Source organism: Vombatus ursinus, unplaced genomic scaffold (assembly GCF_900497805.2).
Source record: "Vombatus ursinus unplaced genomic scaffold, bare-nosed wombat genome assembly UNPS02014779.1, whole genome shotgun sequence".
NCBI lineage: Eukaryota > Metazoa > Chordata > Mammalia > Diprotodontia > Vombatidae > Vombatus > Vombatus ursinus.
This window is the reverse complement of record NW_020954557.1, coordinates 60,196,304-60,215,990: the sequence shown is the minus strand read 5'-3', so window position 1 is coordinate 60,215,990 and position 19,687 is coordinate 60,196,304. Positions and strand designations below refer to the sequence as shown.

Genomic DNA, 19,687 nt, shown 5'->3' with positions numbered 1-19,687 from the left:
ATGAAACTAAAAATTGGCCAGCAGGCATACAGGAAGAAGAACACTGATTCTTCAGCATTGTGACAGCAGAGACCCATCTCAATTTATCTCTAGCATCACAGGTCTGGATAAGCTTGGAGGGAAAGTAGATATGGCACTAAAAGCAAGAAAAAGGAGCTTCAATGGACCAAGTAAACACAGAGGAGGTTCATGCTGGAGGTGACATAATTATCAAAAAAGGAAACTGAAAGAATGTAACTACTGACTCGTATACTTAATTTCACATCTAAAATTTTTTTTTGCAAGAATAATTTATACGCAAATTAGGAGCATCCATAATGAGACTATTAAAGGGGAACAGGAAGGCTTCTACAAGTGATAGTCTATAGAAGACATCTTGACCATCACAGTTAACTGAAGGATGTAGGAAACACAAGATTCCATTATACTTATTATTTATTGACTAAAAAATAATTTGATTCTGTAGAGCAGAATGCTTGCAGCTCCCATGTGTATTTTAAAATTATTCAAATTTCCTTGAAAAATAAAACAGAACTTTGACCGTTTCACATCAAACGTGGGTAGAGAGAAGTATGTACACTCACCAAAAGTGTTCAGTACTGTTGTGGAAGTGATTAGTGATCACTCCAAGGAGAGGTTTCCCATAGATGATAAGCTCTTCCAGAAGCTCCCATTTACATATGACATGCAGATTGTATCAATCCTCAGAACACTGCAGGGCTTCCTTAATGAGCTTCCTGATCAGTTTTAAGATTTTGTTCGAACCATCCACAGAGGAAAAACCATGTGAATGATGGCTATTGTCCAGATTATGATAAGAGTTTGGTCCATTGTGTATGTATATATGTGAATTTGACTATGCAAGGGTATCCCCCTTTTGTAACACTCCGGGAGCATGAAATGTACTTCAGAGTTTAGTTCCACCCACTCCTTCCAACCAGACTTCCAGAATCTTCCCTGATGTCAGTTATCATATGCTTTAATAGCTTATTTATTATTTATAAGTTAAAACTATTAAAAACAAAGGCATCTAGATTGCACAGTGCATATAGTGCTAGGCCTCGAGTCAGGAAAATTTGAGTTCTGATCTGACCTCAGACACTTACTTTTTGTGTGGCCCTAGACAAATCACTTAACCTCTTTCTGCCTCAATTTCTTCACCTGTAAAATCAGAGTAATAATAGCACTTACCTTACAGGTTTTTTGTGAGGATCAATGAGATAATATTGTTTTCCCCTTAAAATTGCAGTAAGACTATACATATATGTCTTACATCAGGCTTTCACAGCTTACAGCCCTCCATCTGCTTGTGACACACCAAGGGATTTTGGGCAGCCCTTGAAAAATGTAGAAGAAAACATCCTTTGTATGTGAAGGAAATCCTTTGGCTTGCTGCAAGGGGCATGAGGATTGTAAGTGGTAGGCTGCAAGTTGTGTAGGCCTCTCTTACATCTACACATATATGTATATCTTTCAAAGACTCTGCAGATAATTAGTGAGTTGGGTCAAGAACCAAGCAAGAAGAAAAGAACAGGCTTTAACCTTGACACAAAAACCTTTCTTTCTGATGCTCCTTCCAGGGTTGTAGATAGCAAGTCATGCGACACATGAATTGAAATTGTGGATCACTCAAAAGGCAATGGAGAAGGGAAGGTGGCCATGAGCATTTTAAGGAATTACAGAGGTGAAGTGGGTTAAAGAATGTAGTCAAAGAAAAATATAAGCAAAATAGAATATGGGCCGGTCACATCATGAAAGTTATGAATAATTATGGATCTTTTGGTCAGTTCTGTTATGAATAAAACCACTTGGGAAAGTACCTGTTCCCATTTTTTATTTTCATCAGAGATGTCCTTTTATACATGCATAGAGCATTCTAATATGAAGTTGAATATATGGGTCTGTAGTTATTGATTTTCTTTTACTTTCCTTTTTTGGGGAGTAATTCTATCCAGGATTTTTCCCTTTTATTTTGGATTTTCTCCCTGATATATCTTATGAAGCAGTTTCATAATACTTTCAATGTTTCATTACCTTCTTCACTGATTTCCTTAGTGTATATATATCATCCAGCTAGTCTTGCTGTTTTTATCCTATACCATTTTACATATAAAGTTGGTGGTTTTGCTATCATTGTAATTAGGAATGTAGATTATTATAGAACTGATGACATGCTTCAATTTCCATTTATCTGTTTTTCTGCTAACTTTATCTCAATGCTTGGGGGACAATGTGTGTTGAATTTCAGTCTAACTTTTCTATAAACTTTGTCACTTCCTACTACTTTACACCTTTTTATGTGGCAGCTTTCGTTTTTCATGTTCCTCACCTTTAGTGATTACATATTATTATGTACATTAATCTAGTGTTGCCTTTGACTTACACTTGGCAAAGAAATAGAGTATTTTCGGGCTGAAGTGGTTTCAGGACTTTTGAGGGGGGGCACCTTCTCATTTTGGTGACTTTCCTATCTAAACTTTTCTGACTAAACTTTTGCAGTTAATGTTGATAAGGTCATCTCTGCCTTTTCTACTTTTTAGCATTGGCATCTTGTTTGAATAAGTTAGGGTAAACTTCTAGGGCTGTATCCCAAAGAGATCATAAAAATGGGAAAAGGACCCACATGTACAAAAATATTTATAGCAGCTCTTTCTGTGGTGGCAAAGAATTGGAATTTGAGGGGATGCCCATCAATTGAAGAATGACTGAACAAGTTGTGGTATTTGAATGTAATGGAATACTGTTGTGCTATAAGAAATGATGAGCAGGTGGACTTCAGAAAAACCTGGAAAGACTTACATGGATTGATGCTGAGTGAAATGAGCAGAACGGAGAGAATGTTGTACACGATAACTAACTTTGATAGACTTAGCTCTTCTCAGCAATGCAAGGATCTAAGTCATCCCCAAAAGTCTCCTGATGGAAAATGCTATCCAGAAAGAAGAAAGAACTATGGAGTTTGAATACAGATTGAAGCATACTATTTGCTTTTTTTTCTTCTGTTTTGTTTTGTTGCTTCTTTCTTGTGGTTCCTCCTATTGGTTCTAATTCTTCTTTACAACATGACTAATGTGAAAATATGTTTAATAGGAAAAAAAAAAGATGTTTAATAGGAATGTATATGTAGAGCCTGTATCAGATTGCATGCTGTCTTGGGGAGGGAGGTGGAAAAATTTTAAAACTCAAAATCTTAGGAAAGTGAATGTTGAAAACTAAAAATAAATTTAAAAAAAAATATGTTAGGGTAAAGCTGTTGGAATTGTATGCAACTGGGCCATTTTCTCATTATCATTTCTTCTTTCATGATACAGATTTTGGCTTTTGCTCTAATCAGTTTCTAGTAAAGGAAGTTTTACTATACCATAGTATATGGTTAGTGAATTGGCAAGTAGCAAAGCAGACTGCCTTTGCAGTGAGAGGATCATTACCAGCTAGGAGAATTAAGAAGGTATATTGGGCTTTAAAGGATAGCTAGGAATTCAGCAAGTGATAAAGGAGAAGACAGGACTTCTGACTTTTTAAGTCCAGTGGTCTTACTCCTACATCAAAAACCAGTCTTTTCCTGTGCTGTAATTTTGCTAAAACATGCAATCCATTTCTGATCTTTATGATCTACAGATAAAATAGAACTGTGCTGATTGTTATAAATGCTGAAATATACCAGTTCCTTAAAGCAAAGGGTACCATTATTCTGAAATGACTTATTGAAAATTTATGGAGTCATGTGTAGGTTTCCTTTGCTTAGCAACTAACACCAAATTTTGCTGTGACCAAGTTTATATTTTAGCAATGGTTTTGATATTTTAAGATTTACTTTAATTAAAATTTTTGTATTTCCAAGTCACAAACACTGGTGGAAACAAAACAAATAATACATATATTTGCCATGATGCTACTACCTGGAGAGAGCCAGTAGTTCTTATGCTACTTAATCATAACAACTACCTACTCATTTACCTTAAGTCTCTTTCATTTCATTAACAAATTTGAACTTTTCACATAGAGAGAGAAAGAGAGCACAAACAAACATAAATGATAAATGGCTGATTCTCTTTTACCCTGTAACTGGAAGGTCTAGTCTCTTCATTAGGTTTCTTCTCTTTGACTCTTTTTTTTTTTTTATTCTTGGCTACTTCTGTTTAGTTCAAGACAGACACTACTACCCCTAGTTAGCCCCATGTTATGATCTAGCTCGCTCTGTGAATATAAGTCACCTTATTGCACTAATCACTAAATTTTTAAAAACAAGAATACATCTCTATTTGTATAATGGAAACCAGAGTATTCATTACATAATATGTAGAAAATACTATTCATTATATAAAATGTAGATTTATATATGATTTTTAAAATCTATATCCCTTCCACATGTCAAGGGATAACTATAAGTGAGAGTCTGTCTTTGGCAGTTGCAGGACAAGATTTCTGAAATGAAGGAAGGCTATTTTTACCTTCTCTTGCCTGTGTCCTGATTTATTTTATACTGTACTTCTCCAAAAAAAAGAAAGGATTCTGATTTTCTTTCTGGTCTAATTAATAGTCTTTCATCTTCACCGATCAAAATAGAGTGTAAACTAGACATGAGATGGACTGGTCTAGCATGGCCATTACTACTAACATTTATTTTACACATTTTAATTTTTAAGCTACAAAGACCACTAAAGGATGTTGTTTGGATTTTTTTAATGCATTTCTTTTTTTTTTTTAAAGGAGTTCTCTGGAACTTGTCTTCATGTGATGCAGTAAAGATGACAATCATTCGAGATGCTCTATCAACCTTAACAAACACTGTGATAGTTCCACATTCTGGATGGAATAATTCTTCCTTTGATGAAGATCATAAAATTAAATTTCAGACTTCACTAGTCCTACGTAATACTACAGGTTGCCTGAGGTAAATTCCTAGCTACTTGTTGATCATTTTCTTCATAATTGAAATCTATACACCATTTGTTTATCTCTTAGATAGATTTGATTTATTATGTTAATAAGGGTTTTTTGAATTACCATCCTTTCTATTACAGAATTCAAACTAATATGTTTTATTTTCACATTAGAAAAATGTTGAGAGTGCCAACTGGTGACACAGAAGAAGTGCTATATAAATAATTTTTCTTTGAAGGATTTTTTTACTATTTTTAGTCTCAAATTACTTCCCAATTCCAGTTTTCCATATAACATATTCATTGTTGTGTTAAGTAAATGTGACTTTTAATATATCTATAATCAGAGGCAAAGAGAGTTCATGAAGTAATGAATAGAGGGCTGACCTTAAAGTGAGAAATACCTGAATCTTAAAGTTCAGGTCCAGCCTCTAACAAGTACAAACTCTTAAGGCCAGGCATCTCTCTAATACTATAAAGTTACAGGTGAGTTGCCTATCTGCATAAATGGAAGGAGTTTCCACACCCAGAGTTCATAAAACCCAAAGGTAACCATAAGTTCAAATCCTAACTGTTACTTTCTAGCTGTTTGAATTGGGCAAGTTAGAGGTATACAATTTAATTCCTTTTGAATTCTGTTAGCAAATTCAAAAACAATCTAAATAGTACTTTCCAGGGTTACATTAAATATCTAGAGGTTATTAATAATAATAAAAAATAAAGATTTCCTTCTGTGCATACAATTATGTATTCTGTTAATATTAACACTATTAGTTTATCCTAACATATTCAGCCAAGAAGAAATTTGGAAAGAAAGCCTTTTAAGCCATTTTCTCTCTTACAGTATGAGCTAGACATACAAGTTTAGAGGGGAAGGACTACTTTGCTTAAGCTAACATTTTATTTTCCTGAAGCGAGTGACAATATGAATACCCAGGATGAAGTGGAGAACATGGAACAGATAAAAAGTAGGCAAATTAGAGAAGCTAGATAATATTATAGATCTCCCTTAGTCAGGTCTTTACAATGTGGCTCCATTATTTAGTTTGAAGTGCAGTCAGTTCCTGATTATCCATGGGATAAATAGCTATCATTTCTTCCAAACTGAGTCTTGTGAAGGTTTGCTGATTCTCAGCCAGACTTACCAAATCTCCAGAGTCATACTTCTTCACATGGAAAGCTTTGTTATCCCCCAAGAAGCTCCTCTGTATAGCTCATTGTACAGTCCAGCTACATTATACAATTGTATAGCTCAAGTATAATCCAACTACATTTTTCCCAACACGCAGATAACATACTTCAGGACTATGAATGACATTGAGAAACTGAGAAAGACTTTTAACAATGGCATAAAAAATATTGACCGGCTAGAATGATAGGCTGAAGAGCTAATGGGATGAAATTTTAATAAAGAGAAATGTAAACTCCTACACTTGTGTTCAAAAAAAAATCAATCACACAGGAGGTGTAACTAGACCGTGCTTGTAAAAAAGACATACAGGTTCTAGGAGACTGCAACTGACTGAATGAAACAGCAATCTAATCTGGAAGCAAAAAAAAAAATTGCTAATCCTACCGTATTCTGCATTAATAAATTTAGTGTCCATAATCAGGAAGGTAATAGCCCTGTACATTAACTAGGTCAAACTACATATGAAGTATCAAGCTGAGTTCTGAGCACCACATCTTGGGAGAAAATATTGATAAGCTAGAGCACATTCAAAGAGGGGAACCAAGATAACAATGCCACCGAAGTGTTAGTTGAAGAAACAAGGAATGTTTAGCTGGAAAAGTGAAGACTTGTGGCAACATGACAATCTTCAAATATTTGAAGGATTACAGTGTAAAAGAATTACTCTTATTCTGTCTGCTTGGTCCCAAAGGTCAGAACTAGAGGCAGTGGATTGAAATTGAAGCAGTTGGGGAGGTTGGGGATTGCAGATTTTGGGTCAGCCTAAGGAAAACCTCTTAATAAATAGAGCTGTCAAAAAAAAAATCCGGATGCCTGTCACTGAAGGTGATATTTCAGATAAAATTCATGAACTCTGAGGTCTCTTCCAACTCAAAGATTCCATGATTCTGTGATTCTGCTTTGTTCCCAAGTAGCCATGCCCTACTCCCTAGTAGTGATCATTGCTTTCATGCTTATCTCCGGTTTCTCACCAAGAAAGAAGATACAGCCTCTGCATGGCAGTAGGGAAATTAATAGAATGCTGAATGGAAGTAACTCCCTATTATTAGAGAAGCCCTCAGGCTGACTATATAGTTCTTTTTGTTGTGTTTTGTTTTGTTTTTATTGGTAAGGCAGTTGGGGTTAAGTGACTTGCCCCAAGTCACTTAAGTAAGTGTTATATGTCTGAGGCTGGATTTGAACTCAGGTCCTCCTAACTCCAGGGCTGGTGCTCTATCTACTGCGCCACCTAGCAGCTCCCATTACTATATAGTTCTTAGAGCTAATTTAGACTAAGAAGCAATGAAACAAACAAAACTGAGGTTACTGAGCTATCAGATGCATTCCTGGTCCCTGTAGATATGAGACAGCTTACCTGGATTTTCTTAGAAAGTTGTCCAGCCTGACAACCATCTAGATTTTTTCAAAAGGAATTACAGAGCCACTATTATCTGGCTAGAATTTTACAACCACTTGGTTTATTCAAAGAAAAACCTCAAAGTAAGTTTGGAGCTCCTGTTATTGATTGTACAAGTAGGTCCCTTTTTTGTGATATTGACTATAAATGAAAAGCTGATACAGACAACTTTTTTCGAAATATATTTTTATTTTGTTAAATATTTCCCAATTACCTGTAAAAAAAAATTTACATTCATTTTTTTAAATTTTTTAGTTCCGAATTCTCTCCCTCCCTCATAGATTGTATGTGAATAAATGAGTGAAGTTATAAATTTCAGAAGTCTCACTGTATCTCCACATTTTAGGAATCTCAGCTCCGCAGGAGAGGAAGCTCGGAAACAAATGAGGTCTTGTGAAGGCCTTGTGGATTCCTTATTATATGTGATCCATGCATGTGTGAACACTTCTGATTATGACAGCAAGGTACGGAAGAAATGAAGTCAAATCACATCATGAACATTAAGGGGCCCTGTTTCCACAAATGCAGCTATGCAGAAGCAAAAAGACCCAAGTGATAGCCTAGCCATGGGTCTCCATCTGACCATTTTCCTAAACTTATTTGGCAAAGTGACTGTCCTTGTAGAAGCAGCTACTGCCATCTTTCTTTCTCTACTTACCCCCAAATTAAGTCAGCATTTGATTAGATACTCTATAGTAGGACTCGCTTCTTCCTCTGCTCCTCTTTCCTCTATCCATTCTTAGTCAGTGTCCTAACTCTAGAAGGGTATATCACTACTGTGGAGGGAACAGTGCTTGAGGAATGGGAAAAAATGAAGAGGTAAAAGGAAGGAAAAAATATTAAGAGTGCAGAAATATATCTGTATGTAGCAGCAAGTTCATGATTTGTTGGACAGGAACTCAGAGATTAAAGAGCTAGGCCAGGGAGGAACCGGGAAGCAGTGTCTGTCACCAAGGAGAGGGGGTAGCAGTTGCTTCTATGATGAAGAACTACTTTTGTGATTGAGGTAGAAAAAGAGTAGGGTGAGGTTCCATTTGTCACTTAGTGTCCAATTCTTTCTTAAAACTGAAATGTTCTGAACTGCCACTATCATTGATCTGTTTGGTCAGTTTCCCTTCAGGAGTTTTACAGACTTTTAGAAGCTTACATCTGGATGTAAGAATATATTGGAATCAGTTCTTTGTGTATCTTGCAAAATTTCCAGAACACAATGGCTGTTTTTGAATGTCCTATAAGCATGTCACTTGGCTAAATAAAATCATTTTTCCATCCTCTTTAAGAATTATTTTGTAAGTATAGGTATTTGTGTATTTAATCCGTCATGCTCAGATAAGAAAAGCTTTTTCGTTAATGTCAATTTGATGTGAAAGTTACTTGTTTTATTTGGTGGCACTAACTCTAAAATTTATTAAACTTCAGACTGTGGAAAACTGTGTGTGCACCTTGAGGAACCTATCCTATCGATTAGAATTAGAAGTACCTCAGGCACGACTGCTGGGAATAAATGAATTGGATGACTTGTTAGGAAAAGAATCTCCCAGCAAAGATTCAGAACCAAGTTGTTGGGGGAAAAAGAAGAAGAAGAAAAAGAGGACTCCACAAGAGGATCAAGTTAGTATCCAATTTGACATGTTCCTGAAGTATCATTTTGGGGGGAGCAAAACTTATTGTATTTTTCTGAGGAGAAAATGGTAGTTGTTGTAGTGTTTATGTACTTGTATCACAGATGGATCAAATGTTAACGTGGTCAACTATTGATCAAATAGTAACACAGGTGATTACTCCTACTTAACATATTGGCCTTGTTTCTCTTTCAGTGGGATGGAGTTGGCCCCATACCTGGATTTTCTAAGTCTCCTAAAGGGGTCGAAATGTTATGGCATCCATCAGTAGTAAAGCCTTACCTGACCCTTCTAGCAGAAAGCTCCAACCCAGCTACTTTAGAAGGCTCTGCAGGATCGCTCCAGAATCTCTCTGCAGGCAACTGGAAGGTATGACATAGATTACAAATGATTAAGAGATCATAGTCAACCAGAAAAATCAACAAAGAAATGTTTCTAAGTATTTGCCATCTGCTTGGCACTCTGCCAAAAAATAGGATCAAAGTATCATATATTTAGAGTTGCAGTGAATCTCAGAAGTCATCACATCCATCCCCTTTGTTTTACATATGAGGAAACTGAGGCCTGGAGAAGTTAAGGGACAAACTGGGATTTGAACCCAGGTCCTGATTCCAAATCCAGTGCTCTTTCCAGTGAACAATGATACTTCTTGAAAGAAAATATAGCTTTTAAGAAAACTAACAACCTGTTTGATGAAAACAAAATGTACATGTATAAAACCACTGAAGAATAGCACAAGACAATAGATTATCAAGTGTTTGATTGTCAGTCACCTAGGATTCGTTGAGCATCAACTATGTGCCAGGCAGGGTACAAGGAAAAAGAGACTCCCTGTTCTCAAGGAGCTCACAGCTGGGGAGACAGCATTCAAATAGCTATGTAAAAACAACATATATACAGGATAAATTGGAGATAATCTTAAGTGAAATGTTAAGGTAAAACAGAAAAGACTTCTTGTAGAAGGTACGACTTCAGTTGAACTAGAGTGGGGAGAGACTGGAGGCAGGATGGCCAACCAGCAGGCTATTGCAGTAGTCCAGGTGTGAGGTGATTGAGTGGTACAAATGAGTGTATCTTGTCCTGTGAGCCATGGAGTTATTGCAAGGGATCTGTGTCAGTATAATAAATAAGTTTATTTTGAGTTTCCCTTCCTGTTCCCACCACTCAGATGAATTAAGAACTTTTCGTGTAGAGTACAAGTATTAAACATGCAGAGTAGATATGACCTACAGCACCCCAGAGTGCAACCTGACTAGTTTAAAATGTAATTGGGAAATATTTAACAAAATAAATAAAAACATAATAAAGCACAGATAATATTACATTTTAAAAATAAGCCTGCGGGGATCCTCGTGTTCGGTTTAAAGGCCCCTATTTCTATCTGAGTTTGATACTACTGACATAGAGTCTCTTCTTTAAGAAAAAATATAGGAGGTCCTGGGTATGGTTTGTTTCATTGAGGCAGCTGTTGTATTTGGCAGCTGTGGACAATTATGGTCAAGTGCTAGAGCCATTGTGGTAACTAATCGCCTCTCATTGTTAATGAGAGTATCAGTGAAATCCAGTCTTTTGCAGGTTGTGTTTCACCTCCAGCATCTATTGACCTGAAATGTATAGAAACTTTTATTTTTAAATGAATGCCCTTGAAGATGATAATAGTGGTAATAATTAAAATTGATGTAATTTGATTCATATCTACAATTTAATTTGTGGAACTATTTAGCAAGTGAAAATGAGATAGCAAACTGATTTAAAGTGTAAATGTGTTTTGATGATTTTTAAATTATTTTATGTGGTAAATTAAAAGATTGTATGCACTCCCTTTTTAAAAATCAGATAATCATGATCACAGATATTATTAAATCAAAGATTATTGAAAGATACTAGGAGATTGGTGGGACTCAGCAAACCAGTATATCAAAAGCCTAATATGTTCTCTCATCTTGAAGCAGAACATATTTGTTGTATCATTATATATTTCATAGAGACCAGTTTGATAAGCATTTTAGTCCATTGATGTTGTAGTGTGCTAAGATTTTTATTTTGTTGCTTTAGAAAAAAATCGCTACTTCATACATTGAGTTTTTAATACTTTGGTAAATTTGTAGAATTTTCATAGGAACATAGCACTTCAGTAGACTTCAATTAGAAATCATATGGTCCAACCCTCTCATTTTGTAGAAGAGAAAACTGAGCTCCATTTGAGTGACAGCCTAAGTTCACAAAGGCCATACAAGGAGCAGAACCACAATTCACACCCAAGGCTTCTGACTCCCAGGACAGGGATCTATCTGTCCATTACCTCACTTCCTCCACCTCTGCCGTGGGGCCAGATGATAGAATCTTTTGTTCTTATTTTTTAACACTAAACTAAGGTAATTCAGTGCTTATGGAAGTAAGCATTTAATTTAAAGGGTTAAGGTTAAGATTATTCTAAGGAAAAACTGGGAATCCTATTTCCATACAGCTTAACCACCCTAACAACAGTACACTGGCCATCATCACAGTCATCTCATTACCTGTCTGTTAGCTAGTTTGTGCAGAATTTAAAAGTCTTTTTTTTTTTTAGTGGACAAATAGTCAAAGATCTCTCTCTGTTCTGTTACATGGTTTTTATTTTTATGTTCACTTCCAAATCATTTGGCACACAAATGGAATCAGTCTGCGTAGTGACCATAATATTACTTAAGAGGGTCTGGCTTTAATAATAAAATGAAAGATGCTAGGCTTAAAAATTGCTAAATATTACCACATTGGAAAGCATTATATACACACGTGATCTTTTTCCTTTTCATACCAAAATGTGTATTTATGAGTAAATGAAAAGGTGTTAAGCACTTATTATGTGCCAAGCACTGTGCTAAACACCGGGGATACAAATTAAAAAACCACAGTATGACTTCAAGGAGTTTACATTCATAAAGAGAGATAATGTACTTTAAGGGAGTAGTGACAAGTGAATGTCACTTTAGTGTTTCAGGGATGAAAAGTGTGACCAAAAGAGTTCCATATACTCACATATCCCTCCCAAGAGCAGCAACAGAATTTATTTGATCCTGGTTCCAGAACTGGAGGTTGTGGCAATAAGGAAGTTTATGCAGCTTAGCCTCGATGATCTAATGACTGTGGAGGAGGGAGGGAGCAAAGAGAAACATATAGTTGAGGCTACTTGAAATAATGTTCACATTATTAAAGACAACCTCATAGCCCAGGGCTGTTATCTTCTCTGGCCTCAACAAGCTTTGGGTTTTTACCGTTCATTATCTCTGTTAGGCAGTGGAAATACAGATAGAGTCACGGAGAATATACAAGTTACTTGAAAGATGGCCTCCTTTAATGTGCACTTTTTGTCTATTTCTATCTTATGTTCCTGTACCTGGCTTACTGCCAAAGTATAAAAGGCACATCATGTGTCTCCTTAATCATGTTTAGGTGTATGGAATAAAAATAAGTGATACCTAGGTTCCTTCCAGCTTTAATAGTCTAAGAGTCTATCATTGAATATATTCCTTAGGGGTTTTTTTTAACCCCCATACAAAAATATTTACGAAATCATTGTTTGAAATTTCCAGACTTTAAGGCAGTAATTTTTTTAGTCATGCTATCTGTTCTAAACAACAGTTTTTCTTCTTTAGTAACATTACAGATTTAATCTTCTAAACATAAGGGGACCTTTATACCACTGTCACATAACAAAAAGTAAAGTTTCTGGTTTTTGCTGCTTAAAGGATTTATTTTGTTTAATAGTTTGCTGCATATATTCGAGCTGCTGTCCGAAAAGAAAAAGGTCTTCCAATCCTTGTAGAACTTCTGAGAATGGACAATGATAGAGTTGTGTCTTCTGTGGCAACTGCTTTGAGGAATATGGCATTAGATGTTCGTAACAAGGAGCTTATAGGTATGCTGTGAACCCGTTCTTGAATTCACATAAGCCACGCAAGGAGAATGTAACCATCAAATTTTTTCATATGAAAAAGAAAGGCTTTTATCAAAACCTAAGCACAATCATTTTTCTTTACCCAGTCCTACCTTGGGTGACCATTCTTTTTTTCAGAACAGGAGAGGTCCCTAGGTAAACTGTGATAAGGGAAGACACGACCATTTCATAATGTGAGGGAAAAGCTATTCATATTTCTTGAAGCTAAATGTGTTTTTTTTAAAACCTACAGTTTTGTTTGTGAATTATGAAACCACTCATATCTACTGTTGTTTTTCTTTTTTTTATTTTCAAGCATTATTTTTTCCCAATTCTCCCACACATAGCATTGGGGCAGGGTGGAAGGGATGGGGTGGAAGCAGAATAAGAAAAGAAAAATAAGACCTTTGTAACAAATAAACATAAGCAAAACAAATTCCCATATTCTCCATGTCCAGAAATGTGTGTCTCAGTCTACATAGTTAGTCCATCACTTCTCAGTCTGGAGCTGGATAACAATCTTCAGTCACTGATTCTTTGTGATCACAGTCAGAGTTCTTAAATCTTTAAAAATTGTTCCTTTTCCACAATGTTATTGTTAGAGTATAAATTGTTCTTCTTGGTTTTGCACACTTCACTCTATATAATTCACACAAGTCTTTCTAAGTTTCTCTTAAACTGTCTCTCTGAACATTTCTTACAACAATTCTTACAATAATACAATTACATTATATTAATATGCCACCATAATTTGTCTAGCCATTGCCTAATTGATGGGCAACCCTTTATTTTCTAGTTCTTTGCTAATAAAAAAGAACTACTATATAAATATTTACTTGAATAAAGGAACTTTTCCTCTTTCTTTGATCTCTTTGGTTCAAAGTATATACACATTTTAGTGGCTTTTTTGACCATGATTCCAAATTGCTTTCCAGAAAGCCTAGACCGGTTCACTGCTCCACCACCAATGCTTCTGTGTCCCTGTTTTCCCATGGCTTCTCCAACCTTTCTCATTTTCCCTTTTTGTCAATTTTCCCCATCTAATGGGTGTGACGTGGACCCTCAGAGTTGTTTTAATTTGCTTTAATTTGCTTTTCTCTTAGTGTTAGTGATTGGGAGAATTTCTTCATATGGCTGTAAATGGTGGGCCTTTGTTGGAGACTCCCCATATTTTAAGACACAAACCTTTCAACCTTCTAGAATAAAAAAATTAACATAAAAATTTTCTAAGATTTTTCCCTTAAAATCCACCATAGATTTTTAATCTATTTTACCACTGTGCCATTAGTCACATAGTACCATTGTAACCAGGTTCTAAGTAGAGCTGTTTATAAACTTCAAAATTATAAGTTGATAGTCAATCAGAAAAAGTGTTGCTATTTTTAAAATGCCTAAATTAGTATGTTCTTAATGTATTATCGATATCACATAGCAATATGTTGAGCCAAATTTTTCTCTGTAGAGATAAAGCTTCCTCCTTACCCTCACTGCTGCAGAATCTAGCATGTACTGAGTTGCAATAGGAGAATTATCATGTAACCAGCTTTTGGACTCCTTTATGAGGAATTTCTTGTGTCTCTAAGGTGTATTTACAAAAATGACAAAGCAAATCTGTGTGTACTGAAATTCTTTACCCAAGAGACTGCTCAAGCACACAAATTAACCCACTTCAATGTGACCCCCATATATGAGGCTCTTTCCACACATGTAGTTTAGGCCTTTTCATTCCATCCTCCATGTTCCTACTAAGTTTATGGCAGCCCATGGGCTATTGAATCAGGCAAAAAGTAACAACATAATGACATTCTTACAGGTAATAATTATTTGCTAAATATTTGCTGAGAACCAGCAGTACATTGGGCATCTTCTAAAACATAAAATTAGATGAGATCCCTACCACTTGGGCTCAGTTATTTTTAGGTACTGCCCTGCCCTCCACTCATCCCACATTAAGTATGGCATAAAAGATGGAGAAGGGGAGAACGCAGCAGTACTAACAGTGCTTATGTTCATAGTTAGACATTCTATCCACAGTTACTTGACACCCAGGCACAATGATATAATACAGAATAGACCCCATGAATCACTGTGAATATACACAGTAAATCCTTTACAAAAAGTCATGTTGAAAAACTATTGTATAATATGTTGTGCGAAATTCAGCTGCAAGTTCTCACATTTTGCCTTCCCTATTTCATCACAGAATTCATCCCAGTGATCTTTTTTTTTTAACAAACTGGATTTATCTGCTTGTTTTAAAATACTTAAAATCATTACTTTTCCTATTAATGTTTTCTTTGAGCTTTTCCTCTGACGTATATCAAATTATGCACACATCAAGTTAATGCCTCTTTGTGTGTCTTTCCCATCTGTTGCTCACCATGGTATATAAACAGATGTTTAATAAAAACTCCATTTAATAGCCATTCATTTATTAGTTCAGAGGAAAATAAGAAAATATTTACTTGAGCTTTACTTAATTTCCTTTTTCTATAGTACAATTATTACTGTTTGTCAGCTAGTAATTGAAAACTTAAAAAGTTGAAATATAATCTGTTGGAAGGCAGAGAAGTGAATAGAATATCGATAAGAGACCCCTCCTCTGTTCCTATTCCATTCCCTTCCCCAAGCTTTCCAAAATAGAAAGCTCTATTACTATTGCTATTATCTCCTTCAAGAGAATATAGCCATAATTATAATTATATGTTTTCTGTTTTGTGTTTGAATTTTCTTTATTAAAATTGCTATTGACAAATGGGTTGATATACCCCTTATTAAAATTCAGACATTCCTGTTCATATATAAAATTATCTATACAAGTGTAATGAAATGACTTATTTCCTGAACAAAATAATTAATTAATTAGTTATCCAGTAAGTATGTATTAAGTACCAACTACATGCCAGGAACTAGGCTAGACTCTGAGGAGACAAAGAGCACCATGACATAGTCCTTGTCCTCAATGTTCTTACATTCTATTAACAGCAGTGGTAAAGGATTTTATGGCACCTTGATTTGGCCTGTCTTTGAAGAGTAGGTTTTCAAAAGCTTCCTGGAGAACTCATGGCAGCCTTATTTTTTCAACATATAAAAACTTATTTGTTTATCCTTTCATTGACATAGGGCCACATTCATCCTAAATGATTCTTTAATATAGAAATTAAGGAAATACTGAAGATTGTGATAGCTATTTAGAACAAGTGTCATTTCCCATTTAGCTATGAAATTTGCCTTTGTCTTTTTTGCTTTTGGAATTTCTCTCTTGTGATATATAGCATATACCATCAGAATCTTGCCGTAGCTAGTACATTTTGTAAATGAATTTAATTTTTGTAATTTGGCAGGTAAATATGCTATGCGAGACCTGGTAAATCGTCTGCCAGGAGGCAATGGTCCAAGCATCTTGTCTGATGAGACCATGGCAGCAATCTGCTGTGCTCTGCATGAGGTCACCAGTAAAAACATGGAGAATGCCAAAGCCCTGGCTGACACTGGAGGGATCGAGAAACTAGTGAACATAACCAAAGGGAGAGGGGACAGGCAAGTGTTCTGTCATAAGGAGCCACCACTGTGAGGTTGTGTTCCTCTCATCACTTTATGAGAAAGGATCTTCATAAAGAATGATTTCCTCCTGTAAAGGATTTATTTCACCATTCCTTACAAGCTGATAAACTTACACGGTTTCCCACAGCTGCAACCTGTTTTGTTGATAGAGCAGTTATCTGGCATGCATTCCTTTTTCTGTTTTTATTTTATTACACCTGCCATTCTTTTATCCTTGCCACCATTTCTAAAGTGCCGTGTTCCTGTGTGGTAGCATACTGTAGAGCCATTGCTTGAAACTTCTAGGACAATAAGCATAAACTTAAAATGGAATATTAAAACTAATGTAGATTAGAACATATCCACTGTTCATTTGCCCCGTTTTCCAGGATATGCAACTGGCTGTAATAAAGAAATATTAGATTTTGTCTCAAAATTCCACTTTCAACTGCATAATATAGCATTAAAATAGTTACTCTTAGTCGTTGTTGCTCATATAGCACCTAGAAGCACCCTTTCTTGGTTTGTATAGTACCTCTTTGCTCCAAGATGAAACCCAATTGAGGAAGTAGCAAAGAAGGATATTAGAAAATCAGTAGCACAAGGAATATTTTGGAAAGGGCTGTGGCAGTGGTCAAGGCTATAAAGTTGCCTTAGCCTACTCATTAAGCTTAGCCCACTTACTCAGTGAAATTCCCCAAAGAAATGTCAGGTTGAGAAGGTAGGCATTTCCTGCACCAAAATGATAAATGAGCCTGTCAAAAGAACAAGATAACTGTCACCCTGAAATAGGTAGCATCCTAAAACATACTAATTTATTCTAAATAAGCATACTCTGCTTAACATTATCCTACATCAAAACTTCGTGGTGGCATCAGCGCAAGCCCCAACCTAGGAGACACATAACAAAATGAAGAGCCCCTTAGAGCCCCTTTGGTGGAGAGTGCAAACAGACTTTAGTATTTGGACTAGTCAGAAAATGGATGCTTGGCAAGTCTGAAGTGACACCAGTAATTACAAGGGATATGCATCCATCTTCTCACTATCTTTCCCTTGTCTGTCCCCTTGAGATTCTAAAGTAAGAGTAGTCAAGTGCAAAATGTTGCTACCATTCAACTAAATGAGTAATTGGTTGAAGAATCCAAAAGAGCCCCCATCCAAGGTCCCACCATGAACACAGAGGGATACGTACAGGAGCAGATCATACTCACTGTTGGCCAAGTGAGAAACCCTGGATATGCTCGGGCAAGGGATAAAGGGAGTTGTGGCAAGCATGGAGTAAATATTACCATTATAAATATCATATAGTCTATCTTAAGAAAAAAAACTTTCTAAACTTTTAAAGTCCAAGTTTTGACGATTCAGAAATTTTTCTGCTAGAGAATTAAGTGGTCCCTTTACCTCTGATCCTAAACCTATAAAATTTTTGCTCGATGAGGTGTTTGTAGAAGTTTCGATAAAGATAATAATAACTAAGATTTCTATAGTACTTACAATGTGCTAGGCCTTGTGCTAAATGCTTACAAACTATTATATCATTTGATCCTCACGACAATCCTGGAAGGTAAGTGCTATTGTTATCATCCCCATTTTACAGATGAGGAAACTGAGGCAAACAAGTTAAGTGGCTTGCCCAGGTTCACATAACTAGTGTCGGAGGCTGGGTTTGCACTCAGGTCACTCCTTGACTCTAGACCTAGCACTCTATTCACAGTGTGACCTAGCTACCCCATTGATAAGAACATTCCCAGTACTGATAAGAAAGGTATTATGGCTGTACCACCTAAATGCAGATTTAACTACTTTGTGGCTATCCCATCAACTTTGCCCTTAAAGAAGGGGACTGAGGTCTGTTGTTACAGTGAAACTAAGGTCAAAGGTAGGAAAAAATAGCATAAATAATGTGATAGAAAGTTCTCCATCAAAAAGCCCCCGTCATCCGTACCCTCCCCCCACAGTGGCTTGTCTGGGGTACCTGGAATTTATCTTGTTCATTTGTATTACTCCCTTGGTAATTCTTTTTTTAAATATAAATTAAATCATTATAAAACTACTAATCCTAATTAAGTCACTAATTTACTTTGATTTAATGGAATTTTGTCGTTTTTTTGTAAGAATGATTAGACAACTCTAGACCATGGGGTGAGGGAATTCCACAATTTGTCTGCTTCACAATGCTGCCATGAGCCAGACCTGAATAAGCCTTCTAAGATGTCTCTTCACTATACACTTAAATAAAAAATAAGGAGAACAACTACTGCTTATTCATTTCTCACCTTATGGCTCCATTTTGTAACTAGGAGCAGGTGTGGGGATTTGACCAAAATGGTGGGAATTGGAAAAGGAATTAGACTTGTTCTGCTTGTTTCCCTAAAAGAAAAATCAGAAGTAATGGGGAAAATGTGCCATATCCACGATAGGCTTGATGTCAGGAAAAATATCCTAAAAATAAGAGCTATGCAGAAGGGCAGCAGGATGCCTCAGAAGTGAGTGAGTTGCTGGTATTAGACATTTCCAAACAGAAGTCTGAATGACCAGTTATGAGAGATGACAAGGATTTTTTGAATGTGGATTAGACTAGATGGCATCTGAAGTCCTGTCCAACTCTAAAGTTTTCCTATTCTCCAACAAAATCAGGTGGTTATATCTAAAGCCAAATTTTGTGTGTTAAAATGAGTTCTCAGAAATAAAATTGCATACTTGAGATTGACTTTTCTGAATGCTCAGTTTGCAATTTCTTTTTAATTCCCAAATAGCTATTGGTCCAAACTGTCAGTGTTCCTAGATATCAGTCCTTCATGTGCCTTTCTTCCATCACCAGAAGGCTAAACATAGCACTTGTGAAGCATCAGCACCCATGACACACTCATTAAATGCTAGGAAATGATGACCTTAGTTCATTCTGTCATCAGAGCTCATATGGCCTGTAGACCACTCTTCCAGTGTGTAGGAGGTACTTCGCAGATAATGGCAATGGGAAGATTAAGATGTAGAAAAGTTATGTGGCTGATACCTAAGGGAACACTTTCTCTACATTGGTTGACCCATGTTCTGCAGACTGAAGTCTTGCTGGAAAAGCTAGTCACCTCATATGTTCACTTCTGAGTTTTCCCCTCCTCCCAAAGCTTGAATGTG

General features: G+C 36.1%; 1 protein-coding gene across 9 annotated transcripts in view; it reads left to right on the top strand.

The window, feature by feature from the left end:
• Positions 1-19,687, top strand: part of PKP4 (plakophilin 4) — a 235,078-nt gene that overhangs the window by 206,916 nt on the left and 8,475 nt on the right. For all 9 annotated transcript variants that reach the window (XM_027865898.1, XM_027865893.1, XM_027865894.1 and 6 more), the window contains 6 exons: positions 4,711-4,894; positions 7,818-7,935; positions 8,891-9,082; positions 9,289-9,462; positions 12,841-12,991; positions 16,354-16,549. In XM_027865898.1, coding sequence (XP_027721699.1) covers positions 4,711-4,894; positions 7,818-7,935; positions 8,891-9,082; positions 9,289-9,462; positions 12,841-12,991; positions 16,354-16,549 — 1,015 coding nt within the window. The remainder of the gene's footprint in view (positions 1-4,710; positions 4,895-7,817; positions 7,936-8,890; positions 9,083-9,288; positions 9,463-12,840; positions 12,992-16,353; positions 16,550-19,687) is intronic.